Consider the following 27,414-nt stretch of genomic DNA (forward strand, 5'->3'; position numbering starts at 1 on the left):
GTTGATAAAATGGGGTAACTAACCCAATACATTTGTGCTGAATCATCTAAAAGTGAGAGTTGGAGTAGGAAATAGTCTGCCTAATTTCATGTGAGGTTGGGTAGACTGTTAGCAGTCTATTGGAAAAGATACTGTATGTCCTTGAAGTATGTTAAAAGTTGTTTTTAGATCAAGAACCTATTTCCTGATCTCTTGACATTATTTTTTGTTTTACTTGCATTTTATTTTTATTCATGTTTTTGATTTTCCTCATCTGTAAAGTGATCTGACACTTTTAAAGATGAATTTGGTAATATGTTTACTAATAAAAGATGACTGAATGGAGGAAGAAGAGACATGACATAGAATAAAGACATTAACCAAATGTTGCATAGATAAATACAGTTTTGCCTGTTAATCTTTGAAGTACAGTGGGGTCTTGACTTGAGAACTTAATCCATATTGGAAGGTGGTTCTCAAGTCAAAAAGTCTGTAAGTCAAGTCTCCATTGACCTACAGTGCATTGAAAACCGATTAATCCAGTAACAGGCCGTTTTTGTTCCATTTTGTTTTTTTTTCTGGTCTGTACGTCAAATCTCAGTCTGCAAGTCAAACCTAAATTTTGCGGCCAGAGAAGTCTGTAACTCAAAAAGTCTGTAAGTCAAGCCATCTGTAAGTCAAGGGTCCACTGTAGTCTGTGAATTTAACATAAATAGATAAAATGAAAGCCTTTGTGAGAACCACTTAAGGCTTCTCTGGAATTATTTGTAAATATTATTTACAAATATTTATACTTCCTTTCAGTTTCCAGATGGCCTTCTCTGGGTATTTCACAATCGTTATAAAGCAGATTGTCAAATTTAAAAAAATCACCCATATTTCTCTTTAAAAGCAGCAGTAAATAGCAGCAGTGCTAAAGACTGTAATTTAAATGCATATACAGTGGTGCCTCACACAACGATGTTAATTGGTTCCAAAAAAATCAACGTTGTGTGAAACATCGTTCTGTGAAACACCATTTCTCATAGGAATGCATTGAAAACTGGTTAATCTGTTCCAATTGGAACGGATTGCCATCGTTCAGTGAAAATCCCCATAGGAAACATCGTTGAGTGAAACAATGTTTCCTCCATTGGAATGTATTGAAGCCGACTCAATACATTTCAATGCCTTTGCGAAGTCCTTTTTCGCTCCTGTAAAAGTGTCTTACAATGTTTGGACGTTGTTTTAAATGATTGCAATGGTTAGTCCACCTCCTGAAACCTATGCAAACTGATTTTGGTGTTGTTCTGACACTTCGTTAATTTATGATGATTTTTTGTTTTTTCTCCATAGGAAACCATTGGATGGTCTGTCTAATGGTTTCCAATGGAAAAAACAAAAAATCATCATAAATTAACGAAGTGTCAGAACAACACCAAAATCAGTTTGCATAGGTTTCAGGAGGTGGACTAACCATTGCAATCATTTAAAACAGCTTCCAAACATTGTAAGACACTTTTACAGGAGCGAAAAGGGAGATCGGGAAGAACTTTAAAAGGCAAACGGAGATCAAAGAGCCCTTTCCCGATCTCCCTATAAATATTTATACTCTGCATTTTCCCTCAAGAGGACCTAAGGAGGTCTATAATCTTAAAAACAAATGCTATAAAAACTGGAATGAGAGGAGGAAAAAAACGCAGCAGCCAGACTCTTAGACAATCAGTTGCTTACTGGAAAAAAAATCCTGCTTGTGGAAGAACAGCAAGCGGGAGGGGGGGCAGGCTAACCTCCCATGAGGTAGAGTTCCAGAGTTTGGGAACAGAAACAGAGGAGGAGTCCCTTACTTGTGTCCTCACCAATTGCACCTGTGAGGGTGATGGGACAGAGAGAAAGGCTTCCCTTGATTATTTAAAAACCCGGGCAGGCTCATAAATGAAAATGCAGTGTTTCAAGTAGCTTGGAGCCAAGTTGTTTAGGGTTTCGTACATTTGAAGTAGCATTATAGGTGAAAACAAAATAAAAATAAAGAGTGAAAAAAGACAAAAATGTGGTGGCTCTTTGAAGATTAACATATATTTTTATATGAGCTTTTCTGGACAAGTCCACTTCATTAGACATAAGAGAAGTAGATTTTTGTTGTTGTTTAGTTGTTAAGTCGTGTCCGACTCTTCGTGACCCCATGGATCAGAGCATGCCAGGCCCTGCTGACTTCCACTGCCTCACGGAGTTTTGGTCACATCAAGTAAGTCTACTGTTGGTAGCTTCGATGACATTGTCCAACCATCTTGTCCTCTCTCGCCCCTTTCTCCTCTTGCCTTCACACTATCCCAACAACAAGGAGTCTTCTCTTCTCATGAGATGGCCAAAGTACTGGAGCCCCAGCTTCAGGATCTGTCCTTCCAGTGAGCACTCACTGATTTGATTTCCTTTAGAATGGATAGGTTTGTTTTCATTGCAGTCTCCAGGGGACTCTCAAGAGTCTCCTCCAGCACCACAATTCAAAAGCCCCAGTTCTTCGGTGGTCAGCCTTCTTTATGGTCCAGCTCTCACTTCCATACATCACTACAGGAAAAACCATAGCTTTGACTATGCAGACCTTTGTCAGCCAGGTGATGTCCCTGCTTTTTAAGAGGCTGTTGTGGTTTGTCATCGCTTTCCTCCCAATAAGCAGGTGTATTTTAATTTTGTGGCTGCTTTCACTATCAGCAGTGATCATGGAGCCCAAGAAAGTAAAATCTGTCACTTGAGATACAACATGGCAAATATTTATACATGTCATCAAGGTTGTGGCTGATCAGTAAGAAAGTCAGTGGGTATTAAACTTTGTGATGACAATGTCTTTGACATGCAGGTCTTTAAGTAGGAGCTAGTGTAGTCAAGAATGTGAGAACCTGTATCCTAGATTAACAGTGATAAAATAACAATGGTAGAATAACAATGATGTTTTGATGGGGTACTTACAGTGTTCATGAACTCTTCTCCTACAAGTTTTTCTTTGTAATCAGTTGTAAAGTGTTTGAATTAACCCAAACAATGGATGACCACAAAAGCAGTGTCAAATCTGTTTTATCATACAAATTTCTAAGGTGGATCTGTTAAACAAGGGAAAAATATTTGGGAGATGCAATACAGTACAGTATTTGTAGTGTTTATATCTGGTAGTGCCCCAAAAAGCCTTGGCTTATATTAAGTCCTTTGATATGTGTGTCTAGCATGTGTATATATTCTATCTCTGGATTCTTGGCTTGCAGTTCCTCTTTCCTAGGATACCCACTTTCAATTTGTCTGTGGAATGTCCTGGTAAATTAAAATGATGTGAAATGGGTTTCTGTGTGTTGCCATTCCTGATATGTAACGTTTTTCCATAGATTCGTTTGTGTAGAGATTGTTCTGTTTGTCCTATGGGCATTGTTGGCAAAAAATTGACATAAATAACATTGGTAGAGGAATTGGTAAAATTGCCTTTGATATTGTGTATGACATTGTTGGGTCCAGTAATTGTGTTGCCTGAATAAATGTGAGGGCAGAGTTGGCTTCTAGGTTTGTAGCAGAGTTTCATTTCCATCTCCATGTCGCATGGTCCATTGTGTGTCGGTAGCTTGTTTTTTTCTTCTCCACAGACTCTGGAAAGGGATTTGTACCAGCAATTTCATGCATAAAGATGGACACAGAGTCTATTTTATTGCACTGGGAACCCTCCGCCTAGGACATAACAGTACAACGTGCCAGAGTTTTATGAATGTTTCTGTGGCAAAGATATATCAACTAGGACAAGTAGTTTTCTTTAATGAACCAGCTTTGGTGAAGCTTGGCCAGTTGTACCCATTCCTGGAGTTGTTTGATTTAGCCAAAGTGACACATGCCTTAGTTACATCTTGACTGAGTTATTGTAACATGCTTTAAGTGGGGCTGTATTTGAAAAATATTTGGAAACTTAAACTAATCCAACACAGTGTAGGTAGACTGCTGACCAAGGCCATCTCTGTCCGTACATCTCTCTCTACAACAACTGTACTGCCCAATTATAGCCTATAAAGCCATAACTTGAGTGTAGGCTATCTGAAACACCATACCCCATACAAGCCCATCTGGGCTGTAAGATCTGCTGGAGAGAGCATTTTCCATAGCTCAGTAGTTTAGGTATCTGGCTGCAGTGCCAGAAGTTGGGGGTTCACTGTAGCTCCTAAGACAATTACGCAAACATGTATAATGTAAAATCTCAGTTTAAGTAACCCTTCTGAGAACAGCCTGCATCTAAGTGAGTCACACAATAACATTTAGATGTCACCTTCATGCTAGGGAGAATATGTTGTGTTCCATCACCCTAGTAATTCATTCATTCATTCGATTTATACCCCGCCCCCCCCAGACAGTGTCTATAGAGTTAAAAGAGGTTTAAAGTTATAGCAGTCTTGATTCAAATACTAGTGATTATCAACCTGTGATTTACCTATTGAATATTAATCATTTATTAACTTCCCTGATCTAATAAATGACTTCAGTTTTAAAAGCACACATGTCTCCATGATTAAATGGTATTAAAGCAGTAATACCTGGTGGCAGCGAAGAAAGAAGGAGAGCGAGAACCTTGTGAAGACCCGGGGGAATAGGGGCTTCAGAGGAGAGCCTCCCACCACTGGTGACATTTTTCCTCCTTTTCCCCAAACATTTCACAATTCCATATTTATTTTCCATTTTGTGGAATCCTTGTGAACTCTGCCCACCTGTTTTTCCTGACTGCTGTCTGCACCATCACTGGTTTGAATGACAAAGGTTGGATAAATAGGTTTCATGCTGTGAACAGCATTTTTCTTTAACTGCTAACAGTTGTAGTTAAACAGTTAGAGTGTTGTGAAAATAGTACAAGAGAAAGGATTTGCCCCATGTCCTCCTGTGCCACAGTCTAGGATGGCCTATTGTCCTCCCAATGTTGTTCTTGCCAATTAAAAAACAATAGCAAGGGATTTAACTACTGTCTTTGTAGTTTCATTGTTAGGTGATTACATTGAGCACAATAGAATTGAGGTTACTACCCTGTTTCCCCGAAAATAAGACAGAGTCTTATATTAATTTTGGCTCCAAAAAGCACATTAGGGCTTATTTTCACGGAGTGCTTTATTTTTTTCATAGTACGATCTACCTTTATTCAAATAAAGTCATGTCATCTTCTTCTGGTTGCTGTACAATGGTGGAGGGTGGGCTTTCACTTAACTAGGGCTTATTTTTGGGGTACGGCTGATATTACAAGCATCCTGAAAAGTCATACTAGGACTTATTTTCAGGTTAGGTCTTATTTTCAGGGAAACAAGGTAAAAATACTATGTCTGAACAAAATATGGACTTTTTTTCTTGCTTTAGATCAAATTATGCTACTGTGTTGTATCTGCTGCTGAAAATATTATAAAACCTATTTCAGGGTCGGAATCTTGCAGATCTTAGAAGAAGCCAGCCACGGGGCACCTTTACGCTGAGCACGACCCTCCGCTTAGGGAAACAGATTTTGGAATCCATAGAAGCCATTCATTCAGTGGGATTCTTGCACCGAGACATCAAGCCTGTAAGTAGATTCTGGTTGCTGTTCTCCTTTCATCACCTATATAGGTTGCTTCCCTGTTACTTTTTCATGTTACCTGGTACTGTTAAGTCAGCACAATCATGTTTTAATTGGAAAAGATAGTCAGCCATACCAACAATAGAGTACTATTCCTCAAGAGTGTTTGTTTCCCTCCTTTCAGTTTTGAAAAATATCTGGACAGGGCAGCTATCATCAAATGCATGTAGAGATAAGTCATTACAACTTGTAAATAATTGAGTCTGTGTCACATGCATGGCCTGTTTATAACTGTGGCGTCTGCCCAGGTCATAAATATACATATGCTATCTGCATAGACTAATAGGAGTGCTGGAGGGGCGGAGTCACGAGATATAAGATACTCAGCAGGAGGAGGAGGAGTTTAGATAGGGAGTTTTGAGATAGGGAGTTTGAGAGAGAATTGAAGATGTTGCGGTGATTTGGGGAGTTTGGGCAGGAGAGTGGTGGTTGAGAGTGGATGAAGGAGGATGTTTGTTAAGAGTTAACAATATTGCTTGAAGTATCTATATCTGTAACAATAAACAATTTCTATTTGGTTCTTTTAAAATGACATATGGACCTCGATTATCAATAATAGGCAATGTTTGATGTAATCAACTGGTGGCAGCTGAGGGGCGTGTAGCGTGAGCTCTTAGTTTGGTGAAACATAAAACGGCCACTTGGAACCGTGACAGTAAAGCTTTGGTTAAAAGACACCAGACTTCAGTGCTTTTATATTTGTCACGATGTATTAGAATACACTCTCATTTAAGCACACAGAGATTGAGAGAGAGAGAGAGAGAGAGAGAGAGAGAAGCAGGGTAACAATTACAGTATACAGTGGTGCCTCGCTTAGTGATCGCTCCGTTTAGCGATGAAATCGCTTAGCGACGCTGTTTTTGCAAACGCAGAAGTGATCGCTTTGTGATGTACTCTATGGGGTATTTTTGCTTTGCGATGATCACAGGGAAGCGATCATCGCAAAGCTCCCATTTTCGCACAGCTGATCGGCGGTTTCAAAATGGCCGCTGGGAAAAAACATGGCCGCCTGCTGTGTTTAGGGACGGATTCCTCGCTTTAGAGGCACCGAAAATGGCAGCGCTATGGAGGATCTTCGCTCAACTGTGAGTTTTAAGCCCATAGGAACGCATTGAAGGGGTTTCGATGAGTTTTTATGGGCTTTTTAATATCGCATAGCGATGTTTTCGTTCTGCAGCGATTTTTGCGGAATGAATTAATATCGCTAAGCGAGGCACCACTGTATACCTAAACTGGTTAGAAAATTGTTCCTTCTCCCAAGAGTAGCCTGACCCAGACCATTGTGTTTGTTATTCAGACCACTATTGCTAATAGGCTATCAAACAGTTAGTTGCATGCTGCAAATAAATAAGATTCTACAGTGAATAGAAAATTCTGGCTTTCCAAAAGTTTTGGACTGCAAATCCCATTTGCCCACACCATTGACCATGCTTCCTGGACATCCTTGAAGTTGAAATTCAAAACATCTGGAAAGTGGAAGTTTCTTTACCCCAGCTGTTTAAAAAAAGACTACATGCGCTCCCATGTTGGAGTAGCACAGTAAAGAGTACTTAGCTCCTGTTAGGATTTATTTTTAAAAGAATTATTGGATTAATCCTTTTAAAAGAAAGTTATAAGCTGATGTGGGCCTGGGGGAAGAATAGCATTCTTTGCCTGAGTCACTACAGCCATTAGGTACTGAGTGCTAATGAAGTTTAACCAGAGTCCTTTCAGTGCTTACCATTGCAGCTGACAAGCTAGATGACTGACAGACTGGAGAAAGAAACATGTGTTTAGGTTTCGAGATACAGTACAATTTCCATGATTCCAGATTCTAAAAGACAATAGTGTAGTGAAAGAGAACTAGACCTTAGCTAGGTTAGGTCTTCTCTGCTGAGATGTGTTGTGTGGCTGAAGAGCACAGTCTAAGGCTATAGCTTTATAGGCCCCTGGCAGTCACCTGAATAGAATACTCAACCAGGTGAAAAGCTTGGAACTGTAGCCTGGATTGGAGGAGACAAAACTGCAGACTTCTAGATTGTAGTTTATTTTTACTCAAGTGCAGGACCCTACCAAACAGTGACAAAATTGTGACTAAAGCAGACGGTCAGTTACTTGGCCATATTTTGGGATTACTTGCATATAGCGGTCCAATTTACATCTGGAATACTACAGATAAGAAATTCTAAACATCCTAATTTGAAGTGGTTGTAATCTCTTTGAGGTTGATCATTCACAGGGTTGTGATAAATTGGAAGGGATTTGACAGCATATAACAGCAACAATTTGGACTGGGGCAATTTTTCTGTTCCCTGGTCAGAGACTGTCATACTTTCCATTGCAAATACCTATGGAATAACAAATGTGTATCAGCTAAATATTTGTTGTGGAGGGAGCTGGCCAACAGTCTGAAGTCTTAAATATTGGCTAAAATTCTATTTGTCTTTTATGCACATGCAATGCCTTTTAGCCAGTTGCACAATATGGTATTTGCTACTTCCTCCTGTGCAGGTAAGCCCCCTGCCTAAATTTAAATTAGTTGATTCCTGACTTCTGTGTCAGCAAGGCCTAAATCAGCAAAGCAGTTGTGGGGCGATCTACCCAGTTACACTGCGCAATTGCTAATAGGATTCTGATCCTTAATTTGTTATGCAGATTTACATTGGCAACTTCATTATGATCCTTTTAGACTGTTTCTTCAGATGCACTTTTGCTAGAGTTGGGATGATATTTTGCTAGATTTCATCCAGTTATGATTGGTTAAGTGTATTGACTATGTTTCTGCTCACTTTAGTAGACAGGGGGGGATTGGCCATTGTACCTTTAAAGAGTAGTATATGTAATGTTGCTGTTTTTACCTGCTGTTTTTAATAAAGAAAAATTGTCCTGAGGAGCATTTTAATAACGCAGATACGTTATTATTATGCTATATGAATGAAATGAAAATAGAACTGGTTCTCAGTGTGGATGTAAGCTGGAGGAGCTGCATTCTTTGGGGAGCTGCAAATTACTGAAGCAGTTTTAATCTATGAAAATAGGACAGATCATTAGATGCTTATTACCATAGTTGCAAAAATCCTCATAGTAAGTGGCTGATGCTTGCAAGTAAATATATGCAGATTTGTGCTCTTGGGCACAAATTCTCTGAATTCTCCAGTCAGTTTATTCTGGAAGGTATAACCTAAGACACAAATTCACACTTTTCTACTTGTAAGCATGTTAATATAGACCAAAACCATAGCTTAGCATAGTAGATCATATTAGCGTAGGCCCACTGAATCAATGGAGATTTGATCAGTCAGTTGCTCTGTAAGTTCCATTGATTCAAATGGGCCTATTCTACTTCAGCATACTAAGTTATAGTTAGAGTAGGTCCATTTGAATCAATGGGTCTTAAGGAGGAGTTGACTCACTATATCCCCATTGATTCAGTGAGCCTACTCTAGTGTGAATTACTCTCTATTCATCCATCCATCCATTCATTTGATTCATGTACTGCCCTGTTAGTGTAAGCATTTACTATGCTAAGCAACATAATTTTTGCCAGTGATAATTGGAACAGGCAGTGAATGATGACTCTCTTACTGTTATACATGAAGTGTTACTGATATGCTAAATTCTTATTCTATCTTTCTTGTCTAGTCCAACTTTGCCATGGGACGCCTGCCTTCAACCTACAGGAAATGTTATATGTTAGACTTTGGTCTGGCCCGGCAGTATACCAATACCAACGGTGAAGTCCGGCCTGTAAGTGACGCCTTTTCTTGAATTTTATGTAATGGGAAATTAACACTTTTATTGTTTTTGTTATTCATACTTGTAGTAGTACAGATAAGTCATTTTTTTTAAATGTGAAATTATTAATCATGAAACGGAAAAGAAGCTGCCTTCATTTAATTACTTGGAAAGTTTAATTTCTATATGTGACTTGAGTTAGAATGATAGAACTTTCTCTCAGTGAATCAAAGCTCATAATATGTACAAGAAATATAAACTAACTCTTCAGTGGTGCTCAGATATAATTTTTTATTATCCTCCATGCACTCCAAGCCTCCACCTATATATGGTTGAGATCAATGACAGTGGACACAGTCCACTTGAAAAACTATGCCAGCACAGCTCTACTAATGTAAATTTCAGTAGCAAATGGCTTCAGGTTAAGAAGTCGGGATTGGTGTTTGTCATACAAGTGGTGTGAAGTATCAGATGTCTATCCTGAGTTTTTAACTTGTGGCAGTTTGCAGCTGAGGTTTACACTGACTGAGTTAAGCCAGCAGAAGCAACTAACTGGATTTTGGTCATTGCTGTACAATCTTGATGGCTACTTAGGTAGTACTCTGATTTTTTTTTTTTTTTTTTTGTTCATTCTGTTGATCTAGGGCAGGCAATGGGAGGCAAGATGACAGTGCTGTCAGTCTAGAGGCAAAGTCAAATCTGAGATGAGCACTGACAGGCAGATGGTTATGTATCCTTGAAGGGAATAAAACAAGAGAAGCAGGGACAAAGAAGGCAAGCATACTAGGAAGTGGAGGAAATACAGGCAATCAAATAATATCTTGGTCTTCACAGGTTATTCAGATAAAGGACTATACTTGGCTGAATGAAACCATACTGAAGGCCTGTTTCATCTGACAACAGCTAAATCAATAAACCTACTGTGCTGGCATCTTTATTGTTTGTGCCTAGGTTTGATAGCTGGCCAGTTGCTCCCAAACCCAACAAAACCAGGGAGCTGGACAAAGGACAGATTGTATTTGTCTTCAGTGTAGAAGGGATTGTTACTTGTGAATTGGCCTTCTCAGCCACACTACACGCTGTTCCAAGACCTACACGCTGTTCCAAGACCTCTATTCAAATCACGTTACCATAGTCTCTTGAGACTAAAGGATACCTACTAGTTGCTCCCCTTCTGGCACTGTGGCACTAAGGGTTTGGAGTGTGCCTCTGGCTGCCAAAATCCTCATTTCTGGAAGTCTGATATGTTAAGATGAGTGAGCTAAGAGGTATAAACTATTTATGTTATGAAACCAACACAAAGTTTCATGACCCTCTGAAAGCAAACACACGTTATGGCTTTCATGGAGTAAAATTCACTTCACCAGAAAAATGAAACCTTGTATCATCAGATACACTTAGGAGGTTGGATTCAATAGGCCCTTTCTAATTCCATGATTATACCATTCTTCATAAATGTGTTCATTTTAAATATGCCAGGAAATACTTGATTTGACTAGAAAAGATGAGCACAACTCCCCTCTAGAAACTGCATTTGTGATTAGTTTCAGAACATTGGCATATACTACTCAACAACATTAATCTGAAGCATAGTAAAACCTATAGGATGTACATGTCAGCCATTTTAATAACATTACATGCAGCTCCAGTAAACACGTTTGAATAGCATGCTTGATTCTTTAAGGGTGCCATCAGATGGGGATTTGTTGCATGGTTTGGTCCATTTTGGGGAGGGCTTGGTTTTCTTTTTTTGGCAACCACATGATGTACAGGCAATCATAAAGCTTCTCCTACTCCTCTGCGGGGCAGAAATGAAAGAGGATGCAAAGTTATATTTTTTTCAAAGCCCTTTGAATCTACTTCTGAATTGCTCAGCAAGTCAGTTCAGTGCAATGCCACTTGAAAGTAAATTTTAAAAAGGAAAGCTTCCTTCTGCTGCCCTACAGAGGAGGGTCAGGAGGGGACAAGGAAGAGGATCCTCCTCCTCTTCCTCAACCCCTCTTCCTCCCCATCCCCCATTTAAAGGGAGAAACAGACTAAATAGAGTCAATTCTTGCATGTGGATGCAAAGTTATTTCACATATTTGTTTTTAAGTCTTGAAATGGGCAATATTTATTTCCAAAAGTTTGGAAGTAAGTTAAATAACATTTCTGACTTAAAGGAATCATGAAATTCTATTTTTTATAAAGTGAGACAGTCATAGTTTGCAAACTAATAAAAGCTTCAATTTTTGTTCCTGAGCATTATTTTTTGTTTCTGTAAAATAATCAAATGAATATTTAGTAAGGAAAAAACACAGGGGTGGGGAGTATTGTACTTTTCATAGGAAAAAGAAGAGACTGGAGGGAAGGACAGTTTCATATGTGGAACTCAGAGCTGGGTGGGAAGAGTGAGACATAGTAAAGGAAAAAAGGAAGTTATCAATGAGTAATGAGACACATGTTGAAGACCAGTAGGAAGCCAGCATATACAGATTCTGTCAAGGACCGTTGTCTGGCTAGAACTTTTATTGCCTGACAAGTCTTCTTTAAATTTCTTTGCCAAAGTATGATACCACAGACTGATAGCAACTCTTGAAATTACTGACAGCTAAACAGGCATATCAGGCCTTTAGATGATCAAGACTAAGAACCCCATGAAATCTCTTTGTCTGATGCCTTTGTTCATACATAGTTTGTTCACTGCCAGTGAGAGCCATTGAATGTTGTTGGGAATGCATACTGTGGTTCAGACCAATTAACTGCAGTTGGGACAAGAGGTTTAAAAACCATTACACTCTAGGTTTAAAAACCATTACACTCCTGCATCAGAGCCTTTGCAGTGGCAATTAATAGTGAGGGAAAAAAGGAGTCATTCAGGGAGTAGAATCCAGTTGCATTTGCCCATTTCTGATCAAACTTCATTCTCTCCTCACACACACACCCAAACTGTCCTGCAGGACTGCGAGACACTCTAGAGTCGATTCTATTGTGGGTGTCAGAGAGCATAGAGATGAGAGGACAAGAATGGTCTTGTGCACAAAGAGAAAACCATGTGTCCATAACTGTATGTAGCTCAAGGGCAGAATTAAGTCATGTAGAGTTTGAGATTCTTAGACAGTGTGCTGCTACTCTAAATTCTCTCAGAGGTACTGTAACGATTCCCAATTTCTTCTTATCTTGGAAAATGCCCTTCAGAGCATGGAAAAAGTCTGTGATGGAGAGTACAGATAGCTTTATACAGTAATGAAGTTCAGTTTTTCTATGCTGCACTAAAAGACAGTCTTACATAGCACACGCTCATTTCAAAGCACACATCTAAGTTTGTCAGGTCAGCAGCAGCCTAGGGCTTGTGCAGCAGAAAGATTCATGAGTCACTATGGATGTGCTTAACTCCTGTCCTTGCTCCAGTGAGCCTAATGTCAGAGTGTCAGAAGTTAGGAGCAAGGGGAATCTAACTGGGTGCGTGCACTTGGGACCATTTGAGACAACACACACATAAACACTCAGGGCTCAGCCTATGAGTCCTTTTACCAACTGCGAATTGGTAGAGATAGTTGTCCAAGATTTAAATCAGAAGAGGGTTAAAGGATGTCCAGTGAGCCACATAAGTCCTTCTAGGGCATTTTGTAGCCCCAATGAGCTCTTGAAAAAATTACTTTTGGGAGGGAAGTCGCTTTGTTTGTACAAAATCGGTCAGTTTCGGTTCTTGGAGGCTTCCAAGAGCAACTTCGTCATCAAGGGTGGGGACTCTTCCAAGGGCACTCTCCTCCCTGATTTTGGGCTCAATGATGGCAACTCGAACACAGATTTGTCCCCCAGGCTCCCTGAGCTTATTTACCCCTGCTTTAAGGCCATGTTAGACAAAAATTGAGCTTTCTCTTCCCCTAGTGCTGTTACTCTGAGATCTGTTTTTCCGTCTAGCAACTTAGAGAATCATAGCAGTTACTTGAGACTCCAGCCAGCACCCTGAGATTTGACAACCCTATATCCATCAAAGAACCCAGCAACTGGAGCAAAGTTCCTGTTTGTTAGAGGTTAAAGTTTTGAACAGAACACCCAATCAATACTCTTCTAGACTTTGTACCCACCCTTCTGTAGCATCAGGTGTCATCTAACTGGTTAGGATGGTCCCTCTCCTTCTGGCTTTTCCAGTTAATGGTGAAATTGTTCTGCCTTGGTGTGAAGAGGAGCTTTTGGGTTCCAGAGGAGAGCATAAATGGAAATCTGACTCCATCAGAGAGAGTTGCAATATATTCTTAAGTTCATGTTGCTCATAGTTTCACCTCCCAAGTGCACTTTGCTAAACCTGTATCAGTATTTCAGTATGTTTCACATACTTGACGAAGTTGCTTGTTTATAAAAGTCAGCACTAAAAATGTCATAGTGTATTAAATGTGTTATTCAGTGTGTGAACCCTTTATTTGAGGGTTTTTTGAACATGTGTACCCAAGTTCAGAATTTGTGCTGCAGACTATTTGACCTTTTAAAATATATTTGTCTAAAACTCTTTATCAAGTGGTTCTTAATCTCCCCAGAAAAATGCACATAAATTTTGCACACAGTTTTTAAAGCAAAAAGGAAGGAACTAGAAGACTGTACCCAGTTCACAGTCTCTCTGCTTCATCCATAGATATCCAGAGTTTCTGCTTTGTGTGGTACAGTCCTAGATAGGTACATTTAGGGTATAGGAATTACTGGTTAAAGGACTAGTTCAAAGCAAGCAGTCATATAATATTGGTTTTCTGTGCTACATTCTGCGTGATGCAAAGTTAAGATTACATGTTTTATCTAATCATACATCATCTCCCATGTTATATTAGGCACTAATGTTTGTCACTCTGCACATGTTTTGGCATGAACCCTGCCATCTCAGTGAGCTTTTCTGTTGAAATTAATGTTGTCAACTTAGACATCTATATATAGGAAATAATTTTATTGTTCCAATCATTAAATCATGAATAGGGAAGATGTGTCCCCTAGAGGTTGTTGGAATGTAACTCCCATAATATTTCATCAGTGGCTGTGCTGGCTAGGACTGATGCAGAGGGATATGCAATCTATGGACATCTAGAGATCCCATGTTCAGTATTCATGAATTAAACAGACTGTTTTTCCCAGTTCTTTCAGATGCTGATTCTCCATTTGAAAAATGATTTGTGGACCTACCCTTGTTTTGCAAATGCACATAACCCCACCCATCTCCAGTTTCTGTTAAGTCCCTTGAAGCTCTCTGCTGAAAACACTTCTGTTTCTGGTTGCTGTTTATTACATGGCAAGGGAAAAGCAGCATTTTTATCCTGATAGCTATTTCAGTTTTCATGACTTGGTAGTGTGCTACTGTGCTTTGCATGCTGCTCTTTCTGCTGACTAAGGCCTAGACCATTGATTAGAGCTCTGTCTCCTTGTGATTCAGACTGCACTGCAGTAGTTTGCAGTGCTTGACTGAGGATTATTGTATGTGTCTAAATGCAGTTTCTCATCTGTAAATCGAAAGCAGAACTTTAAGAAAAAGAATGCGTAATCAGAGCTAAAAGTTGCAGGAAGGAAAAAAAAATCTCAAATCAGAACCCTAATTAAAATCTGTGGTATCTTTAATTCTCTACACAAGTCAGTTTAATTATAAATTTGGCACATTGGCTGAAACAAGATAAAAGTTGCAGTTACTAGTATTTTCTCACATTGATCTAAATATTACTATGTTCAAAAGAATGTTTTGAAGCAGAAATACTTTACCAAAGTAGATTTGTGGATGATTTGAAGCAAGATTTCACTTAGAGAGCTAATTTAGACATCATTATCATTATATCCTATAAAATAGGAATTTTAATCAAGGTGTGGCAGAAAATTTGTTCATACGATGCAGGGAATCAAACTACTGTATCAGAAAAACCCACAACAACTATCAGAGATGTGCCAAACGTGCTCTGCTCTCTCCTCTGCTGATTGTAATGAGACAGTTAATTCTTGAGCATAAGAAGACTTTACTACAGGATCCCAAAAACTTTATTACAGATGTGACAATTTGTGAGGAAATTATCTCTTGTAGAAAAATATACTTCTAGTTCCCTGTTTAATAGTATAATTCCTGACACTTGAGAAATTAAGATAAGGACACATTTGTGTGATTATGATATAATTATTTTCAGTCCCTCCATGCCACCCCATCAGCTACGATATGTATTTCAGGAAGCTGTCGATAATCTGGTATAAAACAATCATTTGTTTTGAAATATTCTCCCCTACCCTGGATTCTCAAGTGGATCTGTTAATAAACTGACTAAACGAATTTTCTGGTTTAAAGAAAATCCCTTTAGAACCTTAAAATTTCAGTGGATCTTTTTGTGTTTAATATCAAATGAGTTGCAACCTAACTATAGTTGTCAGCATTTATTATCTTGAGAGATTATTATGTTGAGGATAGAGGGGAAACTGCTGTGGTATTTTGTTCTTACATATATAAAAGGGAATCCATTAATCATGCTCTAAAAGTAGAACATTGTCCCTTCAAATTTTCTGGATGAAAACAGATACAATATAACATTTATGAAGTAGCATTACCTTTTCCCAGTTCAATGTGCTTTCTCATCTCTAATGTCAAACTCTGCAGAAGACAGTTCTGCATAAGTTTTAGGTGTGGAACAAGAGGTCAAAAATTCATTCTGCAAGAGAAGTGGTGGTGATGTCAGTCTTATTATTAAATTCATTCCTGTTTTTATTTCCTTCCATTTTGCATTTTTATTGTCATGGTTTTGTTTGGATTTCTCTTTGTTTTACAGTTCTTTTGGCCTCCTTTTTTTGAGACTGTGTTTGGTGCGTTGGCTTCCCATCTGCTGCTTGTAACATCTCAGCCATGAGTTGTGAGTGAGCCATCACAATGCTTCTTGATTTTTTAAACAAAAAATTATTTTGTGCTTGTTTGTTTTGTTTATTATTATTAGAATTGGCTTTGCTTTTTTTCTCCCCATCCCCTTTCCAGGACTAGAACATATCTCGGCAATTCATGCACTGGCCAAGAGTCTTCAGGATTCTGAGTTTAAACAGTTATATGGTCTTTTGAGATTGAAGGAAATTAGGTTGTGCTGCATTAGGATCCCTTCAAACTTCAAAGGAGCCCTCCACCACTCCATTAGATTTGACTCTTACTTATTATGGAACAGAATAAGCTAACTTTTGTTTGTGTCCATCAAAATAATTTCTTCCAAACCAGACAACATGACAGTGCACCTGATACCAGCTATTTTAATGATGGAATCTTGGGTATAACAGTTGCCCTGGACTCCATTGGGAGTCATAAAGATAAACAAATAAGTAAATAAGGAAGATTCAACCAATTTGACAAAATATATACACTTTTTTCTTTTTCCATATATTGTGCTTCCCTGCCAATTTCAAAGGAAAGTTTTTTTTCCTGCTTAACATAGTTAGTAATTTAACTTGAATTACAGAATGTGTTTACCTGAAGTATCAATATGACACTTTTAAAAGACTCTAAGAACCCCCTTGTTTGGTGAAGTATTTTTTTCAGACAATTGAAGTTACAACAGTGGAGATTTGATCCTGTGCAGTGGAATTAAAACACAGGAGTCTGCTCCTGTTTAGTGACATTGCATGACATATGATCTAACATACTGTTACTAGATCATACAGGAATTATCACATTCTTTTCCTTACTCCTACACTTACCCACCTTCTCAAATCTGCTCCAGTTGGTCTCCCAACCTTCACAATGGACTTGTGAGGTGCAGCAGAACTGTGAAGGGTGAAGGGTATCTATCCAATGTGTCTAACCAACAATGTCTCTTCCATAGATGGCTGGACAAGTTGGATAGTCTGGAATCAAAAGAAAACATTGTATCATAGATCTAACCTTTGTGTATTTTTTAATCCTAGAGACATGTCCCACTGCACAGTAGAAAACCCATATTTGCTACTGAAAGTACATTCACTTGGGAGTCACTCATTAAAGACAGATGTGTGCATGATTTACAAATTCATTCCCATTTGTTTTTGTGTTTTGCATTTTAAAGTGTACTTTTAAAATATCTGAGGGTTTAGAATGTTAAAAATGTAATTTGTAAGTCAGCCTTTATGGAGAACTTTGTTTTGGAGGACCAGGATGTTCCTGACAATGTAAATAAAAATAACCAACCAAAGCAGTGTACAGAAGACTCCTGAGTTATGCAAGTGAAAATATTCGCTTTTGTTAAGAAGGATTAGGTTGTTGTGAATCACTTTCTACAGTTAAGTGATAAGATACAAAACTCATTTTGGAGTTTTTAGGGGTGGGATTTGTACAGAAAAGAATTGTAAAGCTGCCGTTCGCTGTCTGCTGAAGGCTAAAATATTGTTTAAGGCAGGAAAGAGGCTTACATTTATAGAAGATTTTAAAAAAGATTATTTTACCTCTAATGTCATGCCATATAAACCCTTTGATATTGAGACATGAGTAGTTATTTCACTGTTTATAGTTCCTCAAGGATTAATTCAAGAAGAACTTTTCAATCCATAACCAAATTGCCTATCTATGGCATAAATTCATATTAACACATGCAATTAAAATGGTTAGTCTTAAGTGACAAAGGAGACTTTTGTAGCTTTGCCAATTTTCACCTTTGATGTTTAAGTTTAATTTTTCTTCTTCCTTATTACTAGCCTCGCAATGTTGCTGGATTCCGGGGAACAGTCCGCTATGCTTCAGTGAATGCACATAAAAACAGAGTGAGTATTTCTCTTGGAAGCAGGCATTTGAAAGAAAAGTGTTCCTTCACCCATTTGATATTCTGCTAGGTAGCTATGCGAAGTGTATTGCTATAGTCAATGGTGGGTCAAGATGGTATATATAGCCATGGCCAAAAATATTGTCACCCTTGCAGTTCTGTCAGAAAATGCAACCCTAACCCTTTTCTCAGAAAATTGTTGCAGTTGCATATGTTTTGGTACTCACATGTTAATTTCTTTGGTTTGCGTTGGAGCATCACACACACACACACACACACACACAGAGAGAGAGAGAGAGAGAGAGAGAGAGAGAGAGAAACCCAAGAATGGGTTGCACTGGCCAAAAGCATCATGAGATGCTTTATTTTTTTTTCTTATACAGTCTACGTTTATTCAAATACAGTCATGTCATCATCTTATTGCTGCACAATGGTGGAGGGTGGGCTTTCATTTCACTAGGGCTTATTTTCGGGTTAGGTCTTATTTTCAGGGAAACAGGGTAGCACCTAGATTTTGTAATCTAAGGCATGTTGGAAGAATGTTGTGAGGCAAGATACCTTTTGTGTCATTGAATTTTAAAGATGCAGTATCAGAACTAGCCACTAAGTGGAACCACATGGTATTTTCATGTATTTTGTTTAGATATGCTGGTAACCTTAACAGTTAATAACAGAACATTCTTCCTCATGGTCTCTGTGAATGCACACTAATGGGTTAATCTGTGCCTGTGCAGAGATCTCCGGAATATTCTAGAGCTCAAACATGTGTTCACTAGGATTGCCCCCCCAGAACATGTGGTCCACCCGTCATGGTGATTACTTCTGTTCCTTTTTGCCACCGCTGAGGTCTCATCTGAGTTCTCTGAGTGCAGATTGGTTCTTTTCCTCAAAAAAAAAAATAATTAATCATTCATATTTTGAAATAGCTTGTTCGATATACCTTTTTGTTACTCCTTGTGAGTTTCTTCTCATTCCCCCCCTTCCCTTCCATCTTTTTATGGCCCCAACAGGGCCATTTAAGAGGTGCACTTTGTGCACTAATAAGTTGCCGGTTTCTGATGGCCACGGTTCTTGCCTATTTTGTTTGGGAGAGTCACATCAACCAGCTTCTTGCTCCTATTGCAAAAATGTTACTAAACAAGCTATCAAGCTCCTTCAATCTTTCCTGTGGGAGCAATGTCTTCATCCACCGTCCAAGGTGGAGGACTCTCAAGCTTCACAACTGCCACCAGTTTCTTCAGTCATCAATTCGCTGTTACAGTCTCCTAAACCTAAGCCAAAATTGCCCAGGTGGAAGTCGTCTGGATTGACATCTCAATCCACCCCGATACCTATGACTACTTCGAAACCACCCGGTACCAAATTAAAGAAATCAAAAAAGTCTTCTGTAGACACCAAACCTCCGGTACGGCATCCTTCCGTACAGAGTCAACCAACTGTCAATCTCGATACCAACCGTGAATCCATCCTGCCTCTATCTGGCCAACCTTCCTCTCATTTGCTTGCTCGGTCTCCATCTTGGACAGATACCTCTGCTGAGGTGACTGTACTGCCTTATTCGGCCTGTTCGAGCCCTGGACTCTTCAGCACCCCCTGTCCTGGCTGCTATTATGGTCACCAAAGCCCTGTAAGAAAACTCACAAATGGCATGCATCAGCTATCCCGGTTCCATCAACCTCGATACCGAAGAAATCAAAACCTTCGGTCAAACCTTCTGTACCATCAGCTAATATGGCTGCCCCTTCTCGGGACCATCCTTACAAGTTACCATGACTTACATAGGACCACCGCCTGGTACCGTGGACTCTAGAAAGCCTCAAAAGCGGAGACAACCCCTCCCCACACAATCGGTACAGGAAAGACATGGTAACAGAGCTTCTAAACACCACCGGACGGACACCCCTCCTGATACATCTACCTCATCGTATCAGCAAGGCTCATCACTTTCGCCAGAGCATTTGTCGTACTCTTGACTCCTCCGTTTCCATGGTCCCCCAGGAATCACCTCCCAATCTGGGTAGTGTGGGCGGCATATAAATTGAATGAATAAATAAATAAATAAATAAATAAATAAATAAATCTTCCTACTCCCGATTCCAGTGTTGCTGATGCCAACCCTCCAACACCATCTGAGGATTTCTCCTCTTATTCCTAGTTAATCCTCCATATTGCCAAGGCCATGGACCTTGATGTTCAGCAAACAACCCAATCCAAATCTGACAGGGTATATGAGGATATTGATGAGGATCAGACACCCCCACTTCGTATGGGGTTCATTCCGTCCCTGCTCAAGCTTATTAAAGTCTTGGCCAAACCATCCTCAATGCCTCAGATCTTGCGCAGAGTCGAGAATCTATACAAGACCCATGGTACCAACACGGATTTTCTCTCCAAGCATCCCCCTCCTAATTCTGTGATTGTGGATGCTACCCAGAATCGTTCTCGTAATTGCTCCAACACCACTCCAAGTAATAAAGAGGTAGAAAATTGGACATTATTAGTCGTAGAGTTTACTCTCTCACATCCTTTATCCTACAGGCTGCCAACTATTTAGCTGCAATAGGACCGTACCACAGGTTTCTTCGGAACAAGGTTCTTCTGTATCTACAGTCCGCCTCTGGAGAGTACAAACCTAGGGGCCTCGCCTTTCACCAAGAGGCTATGGCACTAGCACGGCAAGAGCGTATCACGGTGTGACATATAATTGAACAGCCTCTAAACATATGGCCACAGCTGTAGCCTTACGTAGACATGCCTGGCTACATTCCATGAGCATCTCAGAAGATTCTAAGATGTGAATTAAAGACTTGCCTTTTGACGGTGCTGGTCTGTTTGACGAGAAGACAGACGAGATCCTTGATAACCTACAAAAGATGAGAAAAACTGCACGTTCCCACAATACTCAGCCCTATTACAGGCCTCAGCATTATCAGTGGTGTCATCAGTATCCCTTCCACCAAGACAAGTCTTTTCCAGACAAGCAATGCTGCTTACCTCAACTGTCTTCCTCCTTCCAACCTCATCAGCACATTCAGAAACAGCACCCTTGTCAATCCTTCAGCTGCCCTGATAAGAAAAGCAAACAGAGCTTTGACTTTCCATCCGTCCTGCTTCCCATTCCATCCCCTCCTGTCACCACCTGTCTCGCACCCCATTTTCAATCTTGGGCGTGCATTACCATGGATTTGTGGGTTCTGTCAATCATTTCCATTGGATACCGAATAGAATTCCTTTCCACACCACCACCACAATTCATTCTGACTTCTTCATCTACCGCCAGTCACTCTTTTCAAAGAACGCTATTTCCAGTGTTGCTGAGGCCTCCGACCAGGGCTTCTTCTCCCGATACTTCCTTGTTCCAAAATAAGACAACATCCTATGTCCCATCCTTGACCTTTGTGACCTCAGTTACTTCGTCACTCAGAGGCGCTTCCACATGGTCACTCTGGAACGTATTCTTCTCCTTCTCCAAGACGGAGACTGGTTCTCTGTCATCGACTTGAGCGACGCCTATTTTCATATCCCCATCAGACACGACCAGCATAAATTTCTTTGCTTCTCCCTCGATCACGCCACCTACGAATTCAACATCCTACCAGCTGAGAGTTCGGCCTCTCCACAGCTCCATGAGTGTTTGCAAAATGCATGGCCCCCGTAGTGGCACGCCTTTGCATCCTAGGAATCTCAGTTTTCCCATACATCGACGCCTGGCTACTTGTGGCTCACTTATGAACACAAGCTCTAAAAGACATTGCTGTCACTCTTTCTCTTCTGGCAGATCTCAGCCTTAGGGTCAATATCAACAAGTCTCTCGGCGATGCTCTCATGGCAAGCTGGTCCACGCACCTCCTTTCCCTTTTCCCTCCAATACCACTTATCCTGCGAACCATTGTCAAGTTGAGATACGACCGAGCAAATACCATTCTAATTGCCCTGTATTGGCTGAGCCAACCCTGGTTCACAATGCTCACGTCCATGACGTCTCAATCCATCCGTCTCCCTTGCCTCCCTCATCTCCTCACTCAGCATCATGGACAGACTTACCATCCCGACCTACAATCCCTGCACCTAACAGCTTGGGAGATCCACCCTCCCTAAATGCCATCCTCACCCATTCCAGGAAATCAACCACAAATCAACTTTATTCATACAAGTGGTCTGCTTTCCAAAAGTTCGCTCATCAGTATGATCTTCCTATGACTCCTACTACCCTTCGAGCACAATCAAAGTCTACATGTCCGCTATTGTAGCTTACCAACCACAGGACTCAGATGCCACCTTGTTATTCCAGCATCCCATGCTGAAGCATTTTCTCTGGGGAATGGCTCATCTGAATCTACCTAGGCCCTCTCCTACGCCCCAATGGTAGCTACAAACGGTCCTCTGACATTTGTCACTTCTGCCCTTCAACTCTCTTGCCACTTCCTCCAAGCGCTTTCTCTCCTTTAAAGTTTTGTTTCTTGTGCCCGTCACATCCACCCATAGGGCGTCTGAACTAGCAGCGCTCTGTGTGGACCCTCCGTTCCTACAATTTCATCCAGATAAAGTCACCCTATATCCAGACATTTCTTTCCTCCCTAAGGTCGTTTCTGATTCCCACGTCCACCAACCAATTATCCTACCTAACTTCTTTCCATCACCATCAACAGGTGTTGAGTGATCTCTCCACCTCTTTGGATGTGAGGCGTGCCCTTGCCTTTTATGTCAAAAGGACCACCTCTTTTCATAAATCTAAGTGGTTATTTATATCACCTTATCCACTTTACAGAGGGGCACAGATATCCCCGCAAAGTATTTCACGCTTGATTTTGCAGACCATACACCTCACTTACCAGCTCATTCCAAAGCCTCTCCCTCCACCAGAGCAATGGCTGCCTCCACAGTTTTTCTTTGAGGCGTACCTGTTCCAGATATCTGCAAGGCTGTTACATGGTCAACTCCATCGACTTTTGCATCCTATTATCGTTTGGATGTACGGGCCAAGGCAGATGCGGCTTTCGATTGCGCAGTACTGTATTGTTTTTGGTCTTGTCGCGACGTCCCTCCACCTATAAGGTAAACATGTTAATCACCCATTAGTGTGCATTCGCAGAGAGCACGAAGAAGAAAGAGAGGTTACTTGCCTGTAACGCTGGTTCTTCAAGTGGTCATCTGTGAATGCACACTTCCAGCCTGTCCTCCCCTCTGTCCATCACATCTGTCTCATTCTGCAGGCAGTGGCGGGCTTTTTGGGAAACTGAGATAATCACCACGACAGGCGGACCACGTGTAGTGGGGGGCGGTCCTAGTTCTAGAATATTCTGGAGATCTCTGCACAGGCGCAGAATAGCCCATTAGTTTGAATTCACAGATGACCATTCGAAGAACCAGAGTTACAGGTAAGTAACCTCTCTTTTTTGCAGCTTGTTTTAGAGCCAGGGAATGATAGGAGTACCATGGCAACTCTATCTCTCCCAACTGTACTGCATCAAGTTCTTTTTGAAAATTAACATTCCAAATTCTGCTCCTTTTAGTCATAATGTTCTTGTAGATGGTGCAGCAGCTTCATTATTTTTACATGGTTCTTTTGTTTTTCCCCAGGAGATGGGTCGACATGATGATCTGTGGTCCCTTTTTTACATGCTAGTAGAGTTTGCAGTTGGTCAGCTTCCATGGCGTAAGATCAAAGATAAGGTAGGAACCTCTCAGGAAGAGAATAAAATTCTCTTAGCAAAGGTTGTCTTTCTGCCTAAGGTTTAGTTTTATGGTTAGTATAATACTGCTGTCTCTTTCACTCTAGGAACAAGTTGGTATGATTAAGGAGAAATATGAACATCGAATGCTGCTAAAACACATGCCCTCTGAATTCCATCTTTTTTTGGATCATATATCAAATTTGGATTATTTCACAAAACCAGATTATCAGGTAAAAACATATTTTATTGATAGATTAACATATTTAGGAATAGCTGGGTAGCTCAGTGTTTTAGGTTTCTGGCTGCAGAGCCAAAAGTTGGGAGTTTGATTCCTCATTGAGCTTCTTGAGAAGGGCTGGGCTCAAAAATCTATAGGGTCCCTTCCAGCTCTGCTCCAAGATTATAATGATAATGATAATAATTATATTAAGATATTCGTTATAGAGAGACTCGTCCTTTTCAGACTTTCTCCACATACAACCAGTAAAAATTTTGAAATAGATTTTCCCAAACATGCTAGATATGCTGGTAGATATGAAAAACTTGCTTGATTATTGTTTGAGATATCTCTCAGTTATTCTTTAAACCTTATATGTCTTTGACTGCTGCATTTAGGCCAAGTATTCAAATCATGATTCTAATGGAATCTACATATTACTCTATTCCTATGTCTGCAGTTAGCCTGAAATAATAGTTCATCCTCACTTTTACTTGTTTTAAAGGCCCCAGTTCTATGAAAACACAGCCATTAAAAGTTACAGTGGCATCCTACCAGTATCAGAAACAAGTAATGAGAATAAGGCAAGATTGAAATCAAAATAGATCAATTGCACTAAAAAATTTTAAAAGTATTTTTTATTTTCTATAACTACAACATAAACAAAAGCATATACATATAACATATAAACTCAAATACAATTGCACTAAAATTTGACTGTAACATGAGAGATGTACAGTTGAGTTAATCAGATTGTTTCTGATGGATTCTATGAGTTGTGCATGCAGCCTTTATGATGGTAAAGAATGTCCTTCTTAACATATTCATGCAGCTTGTAACACTCTTCAGGCATTAAAAATTCTGACCAAAAAAGGAAGATAGGGTTGCATGTTCCAGCCTACCCCCTGCACCCCTGTTTTCCCCATATTGATAGAAGGTCTGATCAGAAGCTGTAGTTTTCTCTTCAGCTGAATGTACAGCTGAAGATACAGTACTTCATATTCAGGAATCCTGAATTTTCAAGTTTTTCATGTATACAGAAGAGTGTAATTGTGTTCAGTTGAACAAGATAGTAACTTCTGTCCAGACCTTTCCTAACAACGTAAAGAGAACAAGGGCAGAAGGATAAAGTAGGAGAATGCAAACCTATCTCTCCTCCATGATTCAAATTTTGAATAGCCAAAGATAACTTTTTTACCCCACTACCTGTTGCATAGAAAAATATGCCTGGGATCCAGTAATGAAGCCCTAAAAACCAGGCAAGAAAAGGTCCTCCTGAAGGCACTTTTACCCAATATATTCAAATAGAATTCCATGGTATATGTTAGTCCCTACGTTTGCTGTATCCTGGAATAAAGATTTCCCTCCATACTGGTGTCAATTAAAACAATAAGATATGGACTAGATCAGGGGTCCCCAACCCCCGGTCTGCAGCCCAGTGCTGGTCCCTGGCCTTGGCAGGATCGGGCCACGGAGACTGATCTCTCACCCCCACCCGCACAACCCACCCACCCACACGCACGGGTGCCCTGCCCAGTCACGTGAGCGCCCCCCGCCCATTCACACATACATGCGAGTGTGCCCTGCCACCCATGAGCATGCCCCGCCCATGTGCACATGCGCACGAGCGCCCCTGCCCATCTGTACATGCATGAGCATACTCCCCGCCCACCCACAAGCATGCCCCACCCACTCATGAGCAAGCCCTGCTCACCCGTGAGCATGGGGGTGCCCCACCACCTGCGCCCAGACCCAGCCCCCACAACCGGTCTGCTGTTTAGAAAAGTTTGGGGACCACTGGACTAGATGACCAGATTCCTGATGCAAAGTGATATACATAGTAGTTGAATAGCAGAACTGAACAATTTCAAGATGTGGTAGATTTTATTATTAGCAGCTATTTTTTCTTATCTCACAGATTATGTACATTATGTTTGAACTTAGCATAAATGATCAAATCATATGCATCAGATTTCCTAGGTTACCGCTATGATCACTGATTTCTTCTGGGTTTTTTTCTTTTTCAGTTGGAACATTTCAGCCTTCTTGTTTTGCTGACTTTTCTTACTTAGTGTCTCCCACTGTTTTTAATAATAATAATAATAATTTATTGTCATTGTAAGTATATACACATACAACGAAATTCACAGTAAATTGCAGTAAAACATTGATTATTATGACTTAGAGCCATGCCATTATTCTACCAATTTACACAGCAGATGCAGATAAAAAGAGAGCCAATGAAAGCTGCACTGTCTGCATGATCCAAAGCAGATATTTTATGCTTGTCTGCAAGTGCAGAACTATAAGTAAGACTGGTTCTGTCTCTGATGTGTCCTGAGACTATGTGCCTTAACCAGACCTTGCAGTATTCAATGATAGCAGACAGAGCAACTGAGCTAGATGGACACATATGGCACGTCTGCACACAGTCTGGCTTGTATAAACCATGGTTTGTCACTTAAGTTATAAATTGTACAATGAACAACTAAATAACATACCTTGTCTTCCCCATCTCTGTTGCTAGTTGGCAGCTGGAGAAACTAGTCAATGGCAAGGCATAGTTGTAAGTTTTGATGTTATGATAAGCCATGGTTTAAACAAGCCTTAGTTTATAAGCCAGCTATAGACCAAGAGTTGAGATTGTGGTTTGTGTCTGGTTAGCAAATAATAACTTCTTAGCAGAGGTAGGTTTAAACTTCATGACAAGCACTATTTCAGGAAAAAATAATGGCTTACGGTGATATGTGATGTAGTCACTATTTTGTATTAGATGGCTTCCTGTATTCCTTTTCTCTTTGATTGTTGATGAATATTTGAACCTTATTATTCCAATTTGCTTTTCTTTTAGCTGATCATGACTGTGTTTGAAAACAGCATGAAGGAAAGAGGGATTACTGAGAATGAAGCCTTTGACTGGGAGAAAGCTGGTACAGATATTTTATTATCTACAAGTACCTCAACTCCGCCTCAACAGAACACAAGGCAAACAGCAGCCATGTTTGGGTGAGTGACGCAATCAGCACTGATGTAATTTCATTAGAGGAATGGCTCATTCCTCAGTTCCCTGTTTAAAATTTAGGCTTGATATAATTTTTTAAAAAATGTTTTGTATGGGTACAGCAACAAACATTTGCTAATATGATTTATACATGTGGCTTTCCCCAGTAAATTGCAAATGTATGACTTACTGGCAACAGATGGAATCCCAAATTATCGTTCGTTAACAAGTCCTTAATGAACACAAAGGCTTTTGACCAGCAGAGGTTACTGAAATTTGTTTTTTGTTGATCTCTCAGATTGTTACAGAAGGTTCCTAGCCTCTTTGTAACAGATTTCTTTTGGGAGGGGCAGTGGCAGCTGAAAGGGTAATATATATATTTTTTCCACTCCTCATGAGCAGGAGCCAAGAATAGAATTCTGCTTAAAAGGTCATTGGATTAAATCCTATATATCCTTGGATATTTCCAATAGCAGATTCTCAGCTTACTGCTTTAAGTTACCAGAAGCAAACTCTTTTTGAATTTTTTTTGTCTT

At 40.0% G+C, this 27,414-nt stretch overlaps 1 protein-coding gene across 3 annotated transcripts in view; it reads left to right on the top strand.

Annotated features, from left to right (window-relative positions):
- Positions 1–27,414, top strand: part of TTBK1 (tau tubulin kinase 1) — a 126,802-nt gene that overhangs the window by 44,283 nt on the left and 55,105 nt on the right. For 2 of the 3 annotated variants that reach the window (XM_072989176.2, XM_078382903.1), the window contains exons 5-10: positions 5,378–5,518; positions 9,194–9,298; positions 17,921–17,986; positions 23,566–23,658; positions 23,765–23,890; positions 26,729–26,883. In XM_072989176.2, the coding sequence (XP_072845277.2) occupies positions 5,378–5,518; positions 9,194–9,298; positions 17,921–17,986; positions 23,566–23,658; positions 23,765–23,890; positions 26,729–26,883 (686 nt within the window). Of the gene's footprint in view, positions 1–5,377; positions 5,519–9,193; positions 9,299–16,044; positions 16,126–17,920; positions 17,987–23,565; positions 23,659–23,764; positions 23,891–26,728; positions 26,884–27,414 lie in introns of those variants that run through there. The other variant, XM_072989182.2, reaches the window with a different exon arrangement.

This window comes from Pogona vitticeps, chromosome 1 (genome assembly GCF_051106095.1).
Source record: "Pogona vitticeps strain Pit_001003342236 chromosome 1, PviZW2.1, whole genome shotgun sequence".
NCBI lineage: Eukaryota > Metazoa > Chordata > Lepidosauria > Squamata > Agamidae > Pogona > Pogona vitticeps.